We start from the raw sequence: 21,471 nt of genomic DNA on the forward strand, positions 1-21,471 counted from the left end.
ATCTGCCTTATTTCTGACACTTTGTGCATTCAGATATAGAATTTTTAACCCATTTCTCCTCTCTCTGTTTGAATCGCTGCCTATTGTGCTTACCCCAACTCCCTGAACTCCCATCGGGCTATACGCCCCTAGAATTTTGTTGTTCTTCCTAAATTTACTTATTCTTTCAACACATTTAACTCCATGTTCCGTCAGACCATCCCTCTGTATATGAGTCCTCCTTATCACTTGTTCTGCCCCACCTTCCTCTACTACACACTTAATATTTCGGAACTGTGTAGTCCCCACCTGTCCTTTATTCTTCCTCTCGCTATCCTCTCTCACATTCTGGATCCCCGCCCCCTGCAAATTTAGTTTAAACCCCCCCAAGAAGCACTAGCAAACTTCCCTGCAAAAATGTTACTACCGCTCCAGTTCAGGTGTAAACCGTCCCTTCAGAACAGATCCCACCTTCCCTGAAACAAAGCCCAATTATCTACAAACATGAAGCCCTCCCTCCTGCACCATCCTCTCAGCTACGTATTAATCTGTATAATCCTTCTGTTCCTTGCCTCACTCGCACGTGGCACAGGTAGCAATCCTGAGATTGTTACCCTGGAGGTCCTGCCCTTCAGCTTCGCACCTAACTCTCTGAACTCACTACGCAGGACCCCCTCACTCATCCTACCCACGTCATTGGTCCCTACATGGACCACAACATCTGGATTCTTGCCCTCCCCCTCGAGAATAACCTGCACCCGATCTGAGATGTTTCGGACCCCGGCACCAGGGAAGCAACATACCATCTGAGACTCCTGATCTTCCCCACAAAATCTCCTATCCGCCCCCCTGACTATAGAATCCCCTATCAATACCGCTCTCTTCTCTTCCCTCCTCCCCTTCCTAGTCGAGGGTCCAACCTCAGTGCCAGAGACAGGACCACCGCAGCTTGTTCCTGGTAGGTCATCCCCACCAACAGTATCCAAAACGGAATACTTATTTTTGATGGGAATGGCCACAGGGGTGCTCTTCTCTCTCTGTCTGCTCCCCCTGACTCTCTTGACTGTCACCCATTTGCCTACCTCCTGTCTTTTCGGTGCGACTGCCTCCCGATAACTCTTATCTATCTCTGCCGCTGCCTCCCGAATGATCCTTAGTTCATCCAGCTCCTGCTCTAATTCCCTAACTCGGTCTGATAGGAGCTGCAGCTGGATGCACCTTTTGCAGGTGTGATCATCAGGGACAACTGTGTTGACCCTGACCTCCCACATACTGCATACGGAGCACACCACTGCTCTGACTGTCTCCCCCACACCTGAACTGGATTAGTCAGAATAAATGAAAAACAGGCTTCTTGTCGAAGTCCTCTTGCGCCGAAGGCCGCTGAGCCAAAGCCCAGCACTCCGCTGCCCGCACCAACACTGTCCGCTCCTGAAAGTGGGCCGCTTTTTAAAGCCCGCGCTCGCCACTGACGTCACCCGCGCTTGCGCAGCTTTACCTTCCTCCTCAGGTATTCTCCAGGTAGGTCCAAGGGTTTTGGCCTACCTACAACGGCTGATCCTCCGATCTCCAGTTGTATGTTGATCACAAGCACTCCTTACTCCCACTCCGCTGCCCGCTGCTCCGCTGAAAATAATATATTTTCATGGCCTTTTGATGCCCAACCAACTATTTTAAAATCCCTTTGCTCTTTGCCAAAAGCATCCATGAGCTGCTTCTAATTTCCATATTAGAGACAGTTCATTATATCACCTGAAGGTTTACTTGATTTCTCAGATACTCTAACTCTGACAGAAATCTCTGAACCGAAAAGATGGAAATTAATTCTTTACAGCGTTGAATAATTTTGTAATATGTTTGTTATCTGCCGAATAGTAACACAGAGGATAGTAGTTACAATTGTGTGAGTACAATTTGCTTATTAAAAATGCAGCTTTAAGATTTTCAAATCCTGTTTTTGGAAAGAAAGCACGAATGTAACACTAGTGCAAGTGCTATGTGTCTAAGGCCATGTTTCCATTTTTGTTAGTGGTTGTAACACACAAGTATAATAATGAATCACAAAGACAAGGAAGTATAGGCAAATATATGCACTTGAGTATCCATGCCTTCAGTGGAAAATATACATGGTATCGACCAGATGAATTTACACTATTTGAGAATGAAGTGCAATTTCAGTTCCAATGGTTGGAATTATATAAATTTCCATCTTATTGCTGAGAAAAAAAATGACAATTTAGAATGTATTTTTACTGAGAACTGCCATCTATATTTATATTTTACATTTTGGTAATCAGTGATGCAACTTATGTATGTTTTCAGGCATCCAGTTTACCTGAAGGAAACACTACCCAAGGAGAATTCCACGTGGCACTCAAATATATTCCAGCCAATTCAACGGGTATTCTTGCTTTCATTTCTAGCCAACTTTCAATGTCTTTCACCAATGAATTCAATGCATAAAAATCCATCCATAAATTTCAGTCTGTTCAAAAATTGAACTGCAATTGTCCAAAAAATCTTTTTTCAGAGCATCTGAAACAAATATTTTGAATGATAAGTATGATCATTTTATGTGTAGCACACTTTATATTAGAATAAGCTTCATTGTAACCTGTGTCACCTCTCAAAAATACAACACTAGTATCTAGTTTTGCACTTTAATTGCCTTTTTCAAGATTACAATTGTTTCAGATTAAAGATGAAACTTCATTGTGACCCTTGCTGTAATACCACTTTTGCCATTATAATGATGGCATTCAAGGTTAAAAGCAAATTTTACTGAAGATTCAAGATGATGCAGTTGAATAAGTCAATGAACACAGAGGCTTATTCTCATGAGAAATTGGCCTAAGTTATAACTGAAGATAAAGCTTTCAAATTCTCTCCTGACGCTGCAGTAAATTTTGTTTTGAATCGGAAAATAGTTTCTTGTTTCCTCATGTCTGTAGTTACTTGAAACGCAAGTATGGTTGGTAATGGATGTGTTTTGCGGCTTGTAGCAGACTTGACAAACAAAATTTAATGAGGTGTTCCGGTTTAACCAGATGTGCAACAAGAGAAAACGGCAGCTCACATTGAAGTTCCAATTAGAAATACAATAGATTCTGCAACACATGTAGAATGCTGGATGAACTCAGCTGCCCAGGCAGCATGTATGGAGGGGAATAAATTGTCAACATTTCAGGCCAACATTCTTCCCAAAACATCGATTGTTATTTCCCACCAAAGGCACTGCCTGACTTGCTAAATTCCTCTAGTAATAGAATTGATTTTTTTTTATTAAGCAATAAACAGATAATTGCTTATCTGTCATTGCTACCCTCTAGGTATAGCCCTGATGTACACCTGGCCCTCTTCCTTGCAAGGGTGTGCCTCTCAGTGAAGTGCCAGGTAACCAGTCTGTACACCCTAGGCATAGTCCTCGTGTACACCTGGCACTCTTTCTGACATGCATGTTACAAGGGTGTGCCTCTTGGTCAAGTCTCAGATAACCAGTTTATTTGTTGCACCATAACTGCAGGCAACAGTCAGCCCAGTCCCCAGACAGATCACTGACAATCTCAGTCCACCGCCATTTACCTGGGCTGCGTCCAGAGGACTGAATGAGTTGCATCCAGACTCAGGAGACATGGATGAGGCTTTGGCAGAATTGTGTTGTCAAGCTTTAGTCCTAGAGCAAAGAAACAGATCATTCAGTCCAAATGGACCGCACTGAGTAAGATTCTCATCCAGACTAACCCCATCTGTGCTTGGCCCATGCCTGACACATGTCCCTCTAATTCTTTTTTATCCATATACCTGTCCACATCGGAGGCCTCTATCAGACAGGGTCGGCCATTGATCACGTGTCCTAGCTCTCTAGATAAGCAAGCCTGGGCAGTAAGATATGGAGAGCAAGCTGTTGTCCATGTAGCAAGCTCCTCCTCTCCACGCATCTGACAAACCCAAATGAACAGCAGAGAACAATGCAGTTTGGCACCAGCAGTGTCACAGGAGTTGCGAGTCAATGTTGAACTCAGTGTAGGAAGGGCTTCGGGGCTCCCATTCCAGACTTTTCCCTTGAGGCTTACTTCTAAAGCCTTCCCTATGACTGGGTATAGCCACAAGGCAGCGGAGGTTTGGGATCAGAGTTTTCCTTCTCCAAGATGAGCTGCCAACCATGGCTGATGAGTCCCATCTGCCCAAAATGACTGGTTTTAAGGTGTCTGTAACCCACCTTTGTCCCTTCTCCTATCAGTAGAAACAATTGTACCAGGCTTAAACGCTAAGTAATATGTGAAAACCAGGAACTGGACTTGGTTGGCAGAGGCTATTTGAGGTGCATGGCATTGGGAGCATTTAATAGGTAGTGGGAGTTTATCCCCAGAACTATTCACAGCTATAACAACCTTAGGTACTCTCTAAGTACCTTTTAAATATTGTTAATGCATGTACCTCAACAGCTTGTTCCAGCAGCTCATTCCATATTGACCACCCTCTGGGTTAAAAAGTTGCAACTCAATTCCCTATCATTTCTCCCTCCTTTTACCTTAACCAATGCCCTCTATTTCCTGATTCCCCAACCCTGGGAAAAAGACTGTGCACATTGACCCAATCTAAGCCCCTCATAATTTTACACACATCTATAAGATCCAATGTCCCAATTTGCTCATCTTCTTACTTAGTCCCCAGTCCCAGCAATATTGGTAAATTGCTTTATTATTGGCATATGTACTGAACTACAGTTAAAAACATCATTTATTATTTCTACAGATCAGTAAACTAAAACAGTACATAGTTGTAGCACAAGATAAAACCACTACAAAGTGGAGAGTTAAATGTCAGTTACAGAAAAAGTTCAGTGCAGGTGCGCACTAAGGTACAAGTTCATAACAAGTTAGATTGTGAGATCAAGAGTTGATCCTTTCATATCTTCAATAACAGTAGGGTGGAAACAGACTTTGCGACTAGTGGCACATTCTTTCAGGCTTTTCTATCTTCTGATGTGACGGGGAGAAGAGAGTGCATCTGGGTGAGTGGGATCTTTGATTACATTGGCTGCTTTACCAAAAGCAAGAAGTGTAGACAGAGTCAACGGAGGGAAGGCTCATTCCCATAATCTGCTGAGTTGTGTCCACATCTCGCTACAGTGTCTTGTGGTCACGGGCAAGCAGTTGCCATCCAAGCCGTGACTTGTCCAGTTATTGATGCTTTCTATAGCGCATCAATAAAATTCTATAAACTTTTCAGCTTAATGACATTTGCTCTATAGCAGGGTGACCTAAACTAAATATAATATTCCTCAATATGGCCTCATCAATGTCAATCGCAACTCAACATTCTAACTTCAATACTCAGTGCCGGATAAAACCAGCATGCCAAAAACATTCTTCCCCACCCTGACTACCCGTGATGCCACATTCAAGGAACTTTATACTTGTACTCTTAATTCTGTCTGGTCTAAAACACTCTCCAAGGCCTTACTGTTGACTATAAAAGTTCGACCTTAATCTCTCTTTCCAAAATGCAACAACTTGCACCATTCCTTGACCCTCCTAATCAAGAGCTCTTTGTAAATCCTGATACCATCCTCACTTTTCACAACATCACCTATCGAAGTGTCCTCTGCAAACTTACTAATCATGCCCTGTGCATTCTAAACCAAGTTTTTTTCTTTTCCTATCTCATCCACAAGGCTGTGATTGCTATTACTATACCAAGACTGGCTGGGTGGATACAGGGAGACATAAAATATAGTATAAAACTTGGAGCTGGAAATAGTCATTGTTTTCCATGTGGGGTCCAGTGAATGAGCTGAGTGACAGATTTCAAGTTCAAGTTCAGTTTATTGTCATTTAACCATGCACATGTATACCACCAAATGAAGCAATGTTTCTCTGGACTAAGGTGAACAACACAGTACATACAACTCACATACACAACACATATTACCACTAGTAACTTCATAAATAATAAGGGGCATTTACAGCACAAGTTAAATAGTAGACAATTTAATGCTACTGGCACTTCATGATGATGAGACCTGGGTGACGGCAGGGAGTTCCTAACTGAGGGAAGAGGTTGTATGTCATCCAGTATATCTCAGAGTTAGTGCACTCATGCATTTCTAGGACCAACTTAGCTGGCAGGGTTCGGATGGTAACCGTTCAGATCTCAATGAGAATATACATAAACTTGATGATTGACGTTTCACTGATGAAGTTGATGCAATGGGTTTTTTTTCCAAGCAATTGAAATTTCACTGATAATATGTCATTTGTAAATTCCTTTAGATGTGCATCAGTCACAAACTGGTGAAATTCACATATGGCTGAAAGGAGCAACAGGATTACAACCACTAAAGCCAGATGGTGTAGATTCATTTGTGAGATGGTAAGTTGAGTTAGAACTGGAACTTCTTTTACCTGTTAAAAGTACTTACAATACAACTAACGTATTTAATACCAACAGTGATTTTCAGAGGTTTCTGTAATGATTATTATTGAACATTAAAAGCTACATGCCTTCGAAAGCATAGTTTACAGCAGGATATGTGTTACTGTCATAGAAAAGTGCAATGCAGAAACAGGCCCTTCAGCCCATCTACTCCATGCCAAACCACCTGAACTGCCTACTCCTATTGACCTACACAGGGACCATCCATGCACCTATCCAAACTTCACTTAAACGCTGAAATTGAGCTCGCATGCACCACTTGCACTGGCAGCTCGTTCCACTCGCTTCCCTAGCTTCTGAGTGCAGAAATTTCCCTCACGTTCCCCTTAAAATTTTTACCCTTATTCCATGGTCTCCGGTTGTAGTCCCACCCAACTTCAGTGGAAAAAACCTGCTTGCGGTACCTTGACAAGTTTCCAGGTTTATTTTTAGAACCTTTGTTTAACAGCTGAACAAAGTTAGCTATCTTCCAATCTTCCAGTACCTCATTCATAAATCCCTTATTCCTGAGATTTATTGAGATTCTAATGTTTAAAAGAATCAATTTCATAGTTTCAGTAGATTTATTAACAATGCTGATTTAGTCAATTAATAAGAGAAAACAAGGGATGACAAATGAATTAAGCCAGTATTTTCCTATCAGTCTTCATTAAAGAGGATATAAGTGACACCACAGAAATATTTGTAAATCTGGAATTGGGAGGGAGGGAGGGAGGGAAGAGCTTCGGAAATGTTCAATCATCAAAGCTATGATATTAAGCAAACTGTTGGAACTGGGGCCTGACAACTCTCTGGATCCTGATGGACCTCATCCTCAGCTCTTAAAGGAAGTTGTTTGTGATAGTCAAAGGATTCATCAAATTTTGTTTCATCACGATGCTGGTGGAGGCGGATACGATAGGGTCTTTTAAGAGATTCCTGGACAGGTACATGTGTGTGTGTGGCCTCCCGTCGGTCGTGGTCGACCATGGGTACTGCGCCTCTGGTAGTCACTGGGAATGGCCTCTCCAGTGTGCAAGCCAGGGCAGAGTTGATATGGAGATCCATCTGTTGCCCATGCAGTGGGACCCCCCCTCTCCATGCTGATGACAGGTCCAAAGGAACGACAAAAGTCAGCAGCATTGCAGTAGTTGCCGTGGTACAGCAGTACTGTACCCAGTCAGTACTGGGTACAGCAGTCAGCCGACTTCGGGATTCCAACTCCGGATTTTTCCTCGGGGTTTACTCCCAAAGCCTTCCCTGTGAGCAGGTATAGCCGCAAGGCAGCGGAGGTTTGAAATTGGGAGTTTTCCCTCTCCTAGATGAGCTGCCATCCCTGGTTAACGAGCCCCATCTGCCCAGAGCAACTGGTTTTAAGGCGCCAGTGGCCCGCCTTTGCCCCTTCTCCTGTCAGTGAGAATAGCTCTGACGGGCATAAGAACTATGCCACATGCAAAGGCCAGGAATTGGACTTGGTTTTCAGAGGCTATTTGAGACGCACGTCATGAAGAGCATTTGTTTAGCAGTGGGAGTTCGTCCCCACTACCACCCTTCAGCTATGACTACCTTTGGAGCCACAGGTACATAGAGCTCAGACAAATAGAGGGCTATGGGTAACCTGAGGTAATTTCTAAGATAAGGACATGTTTGGCACAGTTTTGTGGACTGAAGGACCTGTATTGTGCTGTAGGTTTTCTATGTTTCTATACAGAGTTTCTATACAGTTAATGTGGTGGGTTTAATTTTCCCACAATTCACTGGGTTCAGGGGCAGTTAAATAGTGTGAGTCTCTTAATGTTAAAAAATCAGAAATAGAATAACAACATCTGTCAGTGGAAAAATGTTAAAAGCTATTAATAAAAATGTTATAGCAGGATATTTGGGAAAATATGGCAAGGACAATGTGTTTTGTGAAAGAAACCAGGCTTGGCTAAATTAATGAAATTCTTTCAACATGTTGGGTGCATGTACTAAAATTGCCAGGCACTTAATAGGGTGTTGCATTAAAGGTTATTGTGTAAGATAATGGTGCAGGAGGAGATTTATACTCGGATGGTGTAATGTGAAAGCAGGTTTGTGGATTTAATCATTCTCTTACAAACAGTAAAAGGCTTGACCAAACAAGTTACACAAACTACATAACTGAATATTCAAAAAACAAACACTTAGCTAAGAGTGTGTGTGGGCCTTCTAGGTCTGGAGCATGCTTTCCCAATGGCTCTGTGAAGCATGTCCTGTGGACAAAGGAAGGAGAGCCTCCCGCATGTGCTAGTCTTAAATCCCTGAGATACTTAAAACCAGAAATCAAGCCAACCAATGGGAAAGAGTGGCTGTAACTTTTAAAAGGTCAATCATCCACCAACATGCGGAAGTGGCTTTTGACTGGCAAATAAGCCAAACCCCCACACAGTACACGGATATAAGATTGGCAGTAAACAGAAATGATCTTTTGTTCTGATGGTTTAACATATAAGTGGTGTGCCACAGGCGTTGATGCTAGGACCTTGTTTTTTTTCTCTCTCATTTATATGAATGACTCTTATGACGACACTGAATATATAACTGTAAAATTTGCTAATAGCCTGTGGTAAACTAGGTATACCTGTCTGGACACGCCCCTCTGCTGACTGCTCCCACGGCTCCTCCCACAGACCCCTGTATAAAGGCGATTGAGGCAGTGCTCCTCCCTCAGTCTCCGAGATGTAGCACTCCCTTTTGCTGCTAATTAAAGCCTATCCTTCACTTCCAGTATTCCAAGAGTTATTGATGGTGCATCATAGCCCTAAGATGGATAGGAAAATAAATTGTGAAGAGAACATGAGGAGGATACAGAGGGATGTAAATTGGCTAAATATTTGGGCAAAGATCTGACAAATGAAGTATAATGTGGAAACATGTGAAACTGTCAGCTTGGCAAAAAAAAGGAAGCATATTCTCTAAATGACAACAGATTCGAGAACTCTGAGATGCCAAGAAATCTGGGTGACCCGGTACATGGTTTACAACAGTCTGGTAACAGGCATAGCTCGTAATGAGAAAAAAAAATCTTACAGAATGTTATCATTTATTGCCAGGGGAATTAACAACTAAAATTAAGATGTTTTGCTTCAGTTACATAAGGTAACAGGGTGGCAGGGAGGAGATAAGTCCTGGTTATGTGAGCACTGATGCCTGGCAGACACTCTGTGAGGAAAATTGATTCTGGTTGGAGGTACCTGTCTTGTAAAGACACTGCCTAGAAGAAGGTAATGGCAAACCACTTCTGTAGAAATATTTGCCAAGAACAATCATGGTCATAGAAAGACCATGATTGTCCACATCATACGACACGGCACATAACGGTGATGATCTAGTACTAGTACTGATCTAGAACTAGTCTGCACTAGATTGTACAGTGCAGTCGGGAAGAATGTTAATGCATCAGAAGCAGTTTAGTTTATTAGACTAATCGCTGAAATGGGCTGGCTGTCTTGTCTTGTACAGTTAGAAGAATGAGAGGTAACTTTATTAAAACATAGAGAGGATCCAAGTAGGTTCTGACACATTGGATATAGGGATATATCCTTTCGTAGGGGTTATTGTTCAAAGATAAAAGGTTGGCTATTTATGACAGAAATAACAAGGTCTTTAAGGATGGTTGAGGCAGAGGTAGACAAATATTTGATAAGCAAGGGAGTGAAAAATTGGCATTAGATAAATCACACAATGGAGCTGAGGTAACAAAGAGATCACCAAAGCTTTTTATGTTCTTAATAAATTGGAGATGCTATAGGATAACCGATCTTAGCAATGTATTGTCCAGCAAAGTTAATTTACACACAAGCAGAGTTTGGAAAGTAGAGAAAGCTCGAGACTTCAGCCACTTCTCCCAAGAAGAGCAGGAAGAATATCATCAGTGATGTTAATTGTAAATAGATTATGTGCATAAATTCATTCAAACTCAGGCACTTTCCCATAGAGTGATTACCAAGCTTGGCTGATAGGGGAATTACCAACTCATCTAGTTGGCTGTGAAATTGTCACTATGTAGTGTATATCCTTTAGTGTATTGCCATCTGCTGATGCATCTCTTCAAGCACTCGTCCACGTTTCCTGAGAAAACATTCATATAATTTCCAACAAGATCATAAGAATTTCCTTCCTAAGTTTCAAGTTTTTTTTCTCACTCCAGTGGCAACTCTTTTGACTTCTCATTCATATTTTAGGAATTTTAGACAGATGTATGTTGAAATGGTGAAAAAGACTTAGCTGTTCAGGAGCTTTAAGACCACAGGACCATAAGATATAGGAGCAGAATTAGGCTATTTGGCCCATCAAGTCTGCTCTGCTATTTAGTCTTGGCTGATCCAATTTTCCTCTCAGCCCCAGTCTCCTGTCTCCTCCCTGTATCCCATCATGCCCTGACCAATCAAGAATCTATCAACTTCTACATTAAATATACATAAAGATTTTGCTTTCACAGCAGCCTGTGGCAAGCAATTCCACAGATTCACCATTTTCTGGCTAAAGAAGTTCCTCTGCATCTCCATTCGAAAAGGATGCCACTCTGTTCTGAGGCTGTGTCCTCTGGTCTTAGGCTGTTCTGCCATAGGAAACATCCTCTCCACATCCACTCTATCAAGGCATTTCACCATTCGATAGGTTTCTATGAAGTCATCGCTCATTTTTCTGAATTCCAGTGAATACAGGCCCACAGTTATCAAATGCTCATCAGCTGACAAGCCATTCAATCCTGGAATCATCTTTGTGAACCTTCTTTGAACCCTCTCCAGGTTCAGCATGTCCTTTCTAAGATAAGGAGCCTAAATCTGCTCACTCTCCAAATGAGGCCTCATCAGTGCTTTACAAAGTCTTAACATTGCATCCTTGCTTTTATATTCTAGTCCTCTTAAAATTAATGTTAACTCACTACAGGCTCAATTTGCAAATTAACCTTTAGGGAATCCTGCACAAGGACTACCAAGTCCCTTTGTGCCTCAGTTTTCTTGTATTTTCTCTCCATTTAGAAAATAATCAACCCTTTCATTTCTCTTATCAAAGTGCATGACCGTACACTTCACAACACCATACTCCATCTCCCATTTCTTTGCCCACTCTCCTCATCTGTCTAAATCCTTCTGTAGCCTCTCTACTTCCCCAAAATGACCTGTCCCTCCACCTACCTTCTTTAAGTAGTATCGCCTTTAAGTAGTATTTTTGAATATGGTTTCTACCTTTGAGGATGAAAGGATAGCATGATGGTTATTAGGGATACAAGTTCAACTCTGACCTCGGGTGCCACCTTTGTGCAACTGGCAGGTTCTACCTGTGACCCATTGCTTTCAAGGTGTATAAGATGACGAGAGGCATTGAGGTGTATACGATAATGAGAGGCATTGATCGTGTGGATAGTGAGGGGCTTTTTCTCAGGGCAGAAATGGCTAGCATGAGAGGGCACAGTTTTAAGGTGCTTGGAAGTAGGTACAGAGGAAATGTCAAGGGTAAGTTTTTTACGCAGAGAGTGGTGAGTGTGTGGAATGGGCTGCCAGCGACTGTGGTGGAGGTGGGTACAATAGGGTCTTTTAAGGAGCTCCTGGACAGGTACATGGAGCTCAGAAAAATAGAGGGCTACGGGTAACCCTTGGTAATTTTTAAGGTAAGGACATGTTCAGCACTGTTTTGTGGGCCGAAAGGGTCCTGTATTGTGCTGTAGGTTTTCTATGTTTCCTTCAAATAAACTTTAAAATCTTGTCTTAGGTTTTATATCAGTTTCTGCTTTCACCAGTAGGGAACGTTATGAATCAGGTCATCAGGTCAAAATTATATTGACGTTACTTGTGACTGAATTGAATTTATTTCTTAAGTCCTACCAATGTCACCTTGAAACCAGGTCTGTTATAAAGCCAGCAATGAACTAGATAGGGAAAAAATAACAGTGTGTTTCTGAGCATCATTGCATTATTATTGAGTGTAATTATGTGGAAAAGACACCAAAGTATGCCTTTCAGTATTAAGCTAAGCATAGCTGCATTATAAATTGATTCTGGAAAGAAAAGAAATGGGTGAATGTATTTTAGGTTGGTGAGATTGTAATGTCTCATCTTGTTTTCTGTGTATTGCAAATAAGTAAGTGAGCACAGATGTGAGGAATTAAATCAGACTATCAGAATTGTTAATTCAGTGGACATGCCAAAGAATGAGGTAGAAGGCAAATTTTAGGGGGAAAAAGAAAAGCAAAAATTGCAGGTGCTGTAAATATGAGATAAAAGGTGAAAGTCGGAAGAACTCTGCAGGCCAAGCACACTGGAGAATATATAGGAACTTTTCTAGAACAGATTAATGTGGCTTGTTTCGCATGTGTGAAGCTATGTAAAGGCTGTAATTTGTAAAATACTGAATTTCATTAGATTTTATTGTCTATAAAAATATTTAATATCTCTATTATATAAGCAGATTGCAGAAAAATAGATAAGGTGATACATTTTACATTGGCATCTACACTCAATGGCCACATTATTAGGTACCTCCTGTACCTAATAAAGTGGCCAATGGCCGTATGTTCATGATTTTCTGCTGTGGTAGCCCATCCACTTCAAGGCTGCTGTGCACTCAGAGATGCTCTTCTGCACACCACTGTTGTAACGCATTGCTATTTGTATTAGTGTTGCCTTCCTTCCAGCCTGAACCAGTCTGGCAATTCTCCTCTCACCTCTCTCTTTAACAAGGTGTTTTCACCCACAGAACTGCCATCCACTGGGTATCTCTTGTTTCATTACACTTTACTCTGTAAACTCTAGAGAATGTTGTGTGTGAAAATCCCAGGAGATCATCAGTTTCTGAGATAGTCAAACAATCCTGCCTGGCACCAACAGCCATTCCGCAGTCAGTCAATTAGATCTCAGTTCTTTTCTATTCTGATGTCTGGTCTGAACAATAACTGAACCTCTCGAGCTTGTCTAAATGCTTTTACATATTGATTTCCTGCCACCTGATTGGCTGATTAAATATTTCATTAACGAGCAGGTGTACCTAATAACTGAGCTACTGTGAGGTAACATGCAATACGTTTAGTACAGTTTGAACTTCAACTTCATCCACTTGATGCCTCAACATAAATGAATTGTTATTGAATTTAATAACAGAACTAAACCTGTTTTGTATTAGTTTCTCATTGCTACTTTTCTTCCAGTTATATTTTGCCTGACACCAGGAAGAAGAGCAGGCAGAAGACCCGAGTGGTGAAGAAATCCCTGAACCCCATCTACAATCACACCATGGTATATGATGGATTCAAACTGGATGAAATAATGGAAGCCTCGGCAGAATTATCCATTTGGGACCATGAAACATTTACCAATCAGTTTCTTGGAGGAATTCGGCTTAATCTGGGCACAGGTAATAATAATCTGAGTTACAATATTCTGGCTACATTCTGTAATATATTCTGTGAAGAATAGAATTAGAGAGCTGATAAAAATATTTCTTGAAAAGTGTCACTTTAACTGTACAGTTTTTACTTTATCTAAAATATTCTTAATTGCATTATCTGGGAAACCTCTCTATTTACCTATCCTTCTGATCAGTGAGTCTTGCGCTTTTGTAAGACATTTCTTCTCTGGGAAACTTCACCTATTTCATGTTAACATTGCAGTATGTTACACGGCTTTATGCAGCAAACTATTTCAAATCCCCATTTCCCAGTCTTGCAATTAATTTAAGAAACTGTTACAGTCGTCAAATAACTCTTCATAAAATTCTACTTCAGTATTTTCCTTTTGTGTATGCCCTTTAGCTTTTAAAATATTTAAATTGACTAAAATGTTTTGTAGTAATTTTGAGGTAGGATCGAAGGAATGCACTCTCAGGTCAGGTGTAATATAACCTAGATGTAAAGTAAATCTCATTCCTTACTGCCAGAAAGATCAGATCAGCTCCGCAAAATTAATGAGACATTTCCTTTTCCACTACACTTTATTGTAATGATAAATGTTCTGTGATTAATGCAATAGCAATGAAGAACCAAAATAATTTCAATGGTATGTTTGAAACAAACAATGAAGATTTTCATCTCATTGACCTAGATCTGTATGATGGAAAAACAATGTTTAAAACCAGTAAAGCACACAATTTCCGACTTTGTTTTCCCGCAAGTCGCTACTACAGAGGCACAGCCTTTAGTTGTTGAATGTACGTACATGCTTTTTGTAACTCCAGTGAAGAGTGCTATGGCCTTTAATGCTTTAAGCAGTCTTTAAGTCTAATTGCTCCACAAGGCTGTGTCCTCAGCCTCTATTCTACTCTCTCTACACTCCTGACTCTGTGGTCATATTCTGCTCCTACTCCATCGACAAGCTTGCAGATGATGTCGTTGTAGTGGGCAATATCTCAATAAACATGAGTCGGAGTACTGGAAGGAGATAGAGAGCTTAGTAGCAGGATGTCATAGAAACAAGCTTCCTCTCAATATCAGCAAAACAAAGGAGCTTTTTGTTTACTTCAGGAAGGGGGCAGTGTACATGCTCTATGTCCATCAGTAGTGCAGAGGCTGAAAAGGTTGAAAATAAACATTGACCTGTCCTGGTCCAACCATGTAGACACGATCGTCAAGGAAGTTCAGCAATGCCTCTACCTCCTCCGGAGGCTAAAGAAATTTGGTGTGTCCCTGTCGGTCCTTACCAATTTTTCTCGCTGCGCCATAGAAAGTATCGAGTGTGGATGCCTCACAGCTTGGGTCAGTGGTCCCCAACCTCCCGGTCGCGGACTGATACCGGACCGCGAAGCATGCAGGAGTGCAGTGGGAGCCGGAACGCACCTGGCACATCTTTAAGAAAAAAGCCGAAATAAGCAAGCTATTTAATTAGGTGCCGCCTGGCATGTAAATGTCGGCCCAGATCAGAGGCGATTGCCGATTATGTAGAGCAAGTGAAATCGGCAATCGCCTCTGATCTGGGCCGACATTTACGTGCTGGGCGGCACCTAGTTAATTAGCTTGCTTATTTTGGCTTTTTTCTTAAAGATGTGCCGGGTGCGTTCCAGCTACCGCTGCACCCCTGCGTGCTTCGTGGCCCGGTATCGGTCAGCAGCCCGGAGGTTGGGGACCACTGTGGTATGGCACTGCTCTCAACAGCTCTGCCCGTGACTGCAAGAAACTGCAGAGAGTTGTGGGCACAGCTCAACACATCGTAGAAACTAGCTTCCCCTTTGGGGACTCAGTCTATACTTCTCACTGCCTCTACAAAGCAGCCAGCACAAGCAAGGGCACCATCCACCCTGCACATTCTCTCTTCTCCCCTCTTCTATTGGGCAGGAAATACAACATCCTGACCGTACGTACCAAGGGCAGCTTCTACACCTCTGTATAAGACCTTTGAATCATTCCATAGGATGAAAAGATGGACACTTGACCTCACAATCTACCTCATTATGATCTTACACCTTATTGTTTATCTGCACTGGATTTTCTCTGTAACTGTAACACATTATTCTGCATCCTGGATTTTTTTTTACCTTGTACTACCTCAAATGAACAGATCTGTACAAATAATGTGCAAGACATACTTTTCACTAGACCGCAATAATGTGACAATAATAAACCAATCAAATCCCAAGCTGATTCTATTGCACTTCAGCAGAATGTCCTCAATTCTCCTGATCATTATCTGTAAAACAAGTACAATTTCATGAAACAAAATGTCATATCTTTTCAGTTGGCTTGGCATAAATATTCCAAACAACTAATTTGAAAAGAAGCCAGGAAGTTATCCTCCTAATAATGACAAATATTTATCACCAAAACTAATCTAGTTCTTTTCATCTTGCTGTCTGTGGAAGGCTGTTAGTTGCATAATTCCTATATTCCAGCTGTGACTGTATCTGAGGTATTTCATTATCTATGAAGCATTTCTGAATAACTTAAGTTTAAGCAAACTATTTTTTTTAACATTCAATTCATTAAAAAAAATGCAAAGCTTAGTTATTTAAGGGTTCATTTTACCTGAAGTGGTGTTTGATAACTCTATATTGGCTCTGTTGAGGGGAAAAAAAATCACAATTATTTTCTTTGAAACAAATGAAAATAAGAATGAATCATTCAATCCATGGAAAACGCACAACAGTAGGTGAATTTAATAACTAATGCTGTTTTCTCTGATACAGTGATGTTGATTGCCATGTCAATTCTATGGTTGCAGAATCAGGAAGTAAGATTATTAGCTAACTATGAATTCATAATTGTAATGTTGCATAGAAGTAATTTAAAGCAGAAAGGCTCTTGTTGATGTTCATATAAGCTCCTACACACTAACTTCTCCCTGCCTCTATTTCTTGTTATTCCTCCTCCTGTTTCAATTAAGCTTCCCCTTAAATCAATGCCATTTGCTATAACATATGCTACAGTTTTGCATTCTAATCATTTTGTAAAATAATGTGACAAAGAATAAATATAACGGTGGCACATTGGTCATTCTACTCGAACCACTTCCTCACAGCACTAAGGAAGCAGTTTCAGTACAGAGCTTGGGTGCTGCTTATGTGATGTAAGCGTATCTCCCTGTGACTTCATAGCTTTCCTCCAGATGTTCTTGTTTCTCAAAAACGCACAGGTTCAAAGTTCAAAATAATAAGTTCAAAGTAAATTTATTATCAAAGTACAGATTTGTCACCATGTACAACACTGAGATTAATTTTCTTGCAGGCCTGCACAATGAAACAAAGAATTACAATAAAACCATTAACAAACTGGGTTGGTGGACTGATTGGCCACTGTGAGTTCTCCTGTTGTGCAGATAAGTGGTAGAATCTGAAAAATTAGTAACAACTTTGGAACAAAAATGGGATTGTTGTAGGATAGTGAATATAGAACCATAGAACATTACAGCACAGGAAACAGGCCTTTTGGCCCTTCTTGGCTGTGCCGAACCATTTTTCTGCCTAGTCCCACTGACCTGCACCTGGACCATATCCCTCCATACCCCTCTCATCCATGTACCTGTCCAAGGTTTTCTTAAATGTTAAAAGTGAGCCCGCATTTACCACTCCATCTGGCAGCTCATTCCACACTCCCACCACTCCCCCCCATCTAATGTTCTCTTTAAACGTTTCTCCCTTCATTCTTAACCCATGTCCTCTGGTTTTTTTCTCCACTAGCCTCAGTGGAAAAAGCCTGCTTGCATTCAGTCTATCTATACCCATCATAATTTTATACACCTCTATCAAGTCTCCCCTCATTCTTCTACGCTCCAGGGAATAAAGTCCTAACCTATTCAACCTTTCTCTGTAACTCAGTTTCTCAAGTCCTGGCAACATCCTTGTAAACCTTCTCTGCACTCTTTCAACCCTATTAATATCCTTCCTGTAAGTCGGTGACCAAAACTGCACACAATACTCCAAATTCGGCCTCACCAATGCCTTATGCAACCTCACCATAATATTCCAACTCTTATACTCAATACAATAAAGGCCAATGTACCAAAAGCACTCTTTACTACCCTATCTACCTGTGACGCCACTTTTAGGGAAGTTTGTATTTGTATTCCTAGATCCCTCTGTTCTAATGCACTCCTCAGTGCATTACCATTTACCTTGTATGTTCTACCTTGATTTTTCCCTCCAAAGTGCAATACCTCACATTTGTCTGCATTAAACTCCATCTGCCACTTTTCAGCTCATTTTTCATGCTGGTCCAGATCCCTCTGCAAGCTTTGAAAACCTTCCTCACTGTCCACTACACCTCCAATCTTTGTATCATTAGCAAATTTGCTGATCCAATTTACCACATTATCATCCAGATCAATGATATAGATGACAAATAACAATGGACCCAGCACTGATCCCTGTGACACACCACTAGTCACAGGCCTCCACTCAAAGAAGCAATCCTCCACTACCACTCTCTGACTTCTCCCATTGAGCCAATGTCTAATCCAATTTACTACCTCACCATGTATACCTAGTGACTGAATCTTCCTACCTAACCTCTCATGCGGGACCATGCGGGACCATGCGTGACCTCCCATGGGCGCTTGAAGGTAAATGGTCCGTGTGGTGAGTCAAAGGATGTGTTTCTCCATGTTGCATCTCTCTACGACTCTGTCATATTTTAGGTTAATAAAATTCAATACATGAAGATTAGCAAATGAAATTAAGGTTCCTTCAATAATTTTTGATTGCAGCCCTCAGTTCCCTCTTAAATAGAAAGTTGCAAGTCCCATTCCTGAATAATCAGATGATTGACTACTCTCTGAAGTAATTCATTGAACAGTTGAGACTGTCGAATGGTTCAAGCCTATTACATACATGTTTCTTTTCCCATAGGGAGCAGCTATGGGCAAATTGTGGATTGGATGGACTCGAGTGAAGAGGAGGCGGCTCTCTGGACGGACATGATATCCAGACCCTGTGAGTGGGTGGAAGCAGTACTGCCTCTCAGGACAACTATGACTAAACGGAAGTGAAGGGCCTCAGCTACTGTTTCACTTTTAGGTGCATAGCCAAAATGGTGACTTGGCAAAAATTGGAAAATTTATGTTTTCTGGATTTTTATCAATTAATTTCTTTGTTGAGGGGAGTGGGGAGAGGGGTGATGGGTGAATGGTTTTAGAGTCAAGCCAGGGCTTTATTTTAATTGAAGAAGTAAATGACTAAATCAACAGCATCATTTAAAGAACAGAAAATATTTAGTCTTTGATATTTCCACATGAACACCGTGATTAGCATGAAATATGTATTCGAGACAATTTTTTTAAACCTGGAAATAATTTGGAGACTCTAAAGCACAATGGTATCACTATTAGAATAAAGTATTTTGGAAGGTGACAGATGTGTTACGGTTGTGTACTAGCTGCCAAGAAAAAATAAAAATTAACTCAAACAGTAAGTGCTTCATTAATTAAATCTATCTGTAATAACTTGTGGAATACAATATTGGAAAAGTTGAATAACCATGTATGATTTATCACTGAAAGAACATCAATAAACAATTTATACGTACCAGTTTTATATCTTTCCATATATTAAAATATTGTATTACAACACATTTATCTGATTCTTCACTGACTACTTTTACATATTAAACTCCAGATTTTCACTCAAATCACTGGATCCGCCTTTATCCTGTCGCAGAATCAGAATGTGCCTTTCTATTTTCATATCACTGGCAGACTTAGAAACCTAACATATGTTCACTCCTCAAGGTCATTCATGAAAATGGCTACTGATGAAGGATCTGAGAACCAATCACTGGGGTACTCCACTACTAACATCGCTCCAAATCTTTGTTTTCGCTGCAACAGCCAGTTTTCCACCCATGCCAACATACACTATTCCTTTAGACTCTTAACTTATGCAAAAGCCTCTAATGTGGCACCTTGTCAAATGCCTTTTGGGAAATCTAAATAATTTATATCAATCGGTTTCCTCTCTTAGTTCTCCCTACTATAGTGTCAAACATTGCAGGAAAAGTCATCAAACATGACTTACCTTTGATAAAACTACATGACTATATTTGAATAGATTCAGTTTTGCTAAATAGTTAGCTATTGCTGCTTTGATTATTGGCTCTAGTGTTCCATCAACAATAGATAATACACTGACCAGCTTATATTACCCTCCCTTCAACTTGAACAATTGGTTATTTTCAAATCTTATAATACCTTTCTAGAATTAAGTGAAATTTTAAAAAACTAATGGGTCCATTTCTCTGCCTTTGGGTCCAGGAGATTAGTTCATCATATGCCTTGTGAGTTTCTGTAATACTTAATCCCTTGTGATTTGGATTCTTACAATCTTCTTCTTGTTATTTGAAATTATGTCCTCTTGTTAATTTAGCAATATTTGTAGTGTCCTCCATAATGAAAATGATGAAAATATTAATATAACATATTTGTCATTTCCTTATCAACACACATAAAATGCTGGAGGAACTCAGCAAGCCAGGCAGCATTTATGGGAAAAAGGTATAGTCAACATTCCAGGCTGAAACCCTTTGGCAAGACCAGAGAAAAAACGCTGAGGAGTAGAGTAACGTCTACTGTTCTTTTTTTCCATAGATGCTGTCTGGCCTGCTGAGTTACTCCAGCATTTTGTGTGTTGCTTGGATTTCCAGCATTTGCAGATGTTCTCTTGTTTGTCATTTCTTTATTTCCTGTTATTAATTTACTAGGTATGTTTTCCAGCAGTCCACCTTAAATACCTTCTTTTTATTTATATAGTCATAGAAATGTTTTCATTTTGTTTTGATATTACACCCAAGTATTCTTTCAAAATCAAAATGTCTCCTTCTTACAAGCTTTTTAATATCATACTGCTGGAGCATAAAATCTTCCCAGTCATTTGGCCTAACGTCTGCCCTTGCCACTTTGAGAGTCCTTCAGTTAATTTAACATTATCCCAAACCTCCCACGTTAATCACAGATTGGGCCTCTTTCTCATGGAACCCCTCTTTCTAATTGGGATAAATTCCTGCTAAGCATAATGGAACAGCTTTTAGAGTAACTGCTGCTGTTCGTCTACTGACCTGTCCCATAGCTTATATTTCCAGTCCCCAGTCCTTGTTGGATAACTCCATCTTTGTATCATTTTCTACTTTTTAAAAGTAGAAAACAAAGGTTTAGGTTTTGTAGCATTTCTCTTCAAATGGCATCTGGAATTTTATCAGCTTGTAGCTCCTAGGGGATCTATAACTACAAGATCTTTTATTAATTCTTCCTCATTATGCATGTTCAAGTTTAAAATAGCTTATTCCTGGGTTGGTTCCATAACATATTGTTCTAAGCAGCAATTCCTGAGGCAACCCACTGAACGTTCCTCTTTGATTCCCTGGCCAGCTTGGGTTGTCCAATCAATAGGTCAATTAAAATCTCAATGACAGTTGCAGTTCCCTTCCAACATGCCCCAGATATTTCCCCATTGATGCACTGCCCCGTTGAGAGGACATATTTTTGGGGCCTAAAAATACTCGCAAGCTTGTCTTCTTTCCCCTGCCATTCATGATTTTAACCCAAACTCATTTTATTTGTGAAATTTTCCTACAAAAATGTTACATAAAACTGGAAACCAAACTCATTCATTTGAGAGTCCACCTACTCTCAAAAGAGCTCA

At 40.6% G+C, this 21,471-nt stretch overlaps 1 protein-coding gene across 1 annotated transcript in view; it reads left to right on the forward strand.

Moving 5' to 3' along the window:
* Nucleotides 1-19,373, forward strand: part of LOC132400486 (synaptotagmin-like protein 1) — a 223,361-nt gene extending 203,988 nt beyond the window's left edge. The window contains exons 12-15 of the mRNA XM_059981477.1: nucleotides 2,302-2,380; nucleotides 6,255-6,354; nucleotides 13,565-13,770; nucleotides 18,688-19,373. Of these exons, the coding sequence (XP_059837460.1) occupies nucleotides 2,302-2,380; nucleotides 6,255-6,354; nucleotides 13,565-13,770; nucleotides 18,688-18,827 (525 nt within the window). The 3' untranslated portion in view covers nucleotides 18,828-19,373. The remainder of the gene's footprint in view (nucleotides 1-2,301; nucleotides 2,381-6,254; nucleotides 6,355-13,564; nucleotides 13,771-18,687) is intronic.
* Nucleotides 19,374-21,471: the final 2,098 nt, after the last annotated feature.

This window comes from Hypanus sabinus, chromosome 10 (assembly GCF_030144855.1).
Source record: "Hypanus sabinus isolate sHypSab1 chromosome 10, sHypSab1.hap1, whole genome shotgun sequence".
Classification (NCBI taxonomy): Eukaryota; Metazoa; Chordata; class Chondrichthyes; order Myliobatiformes; family Dasyatidae; genus Hypanus; species Hypanus sabinus.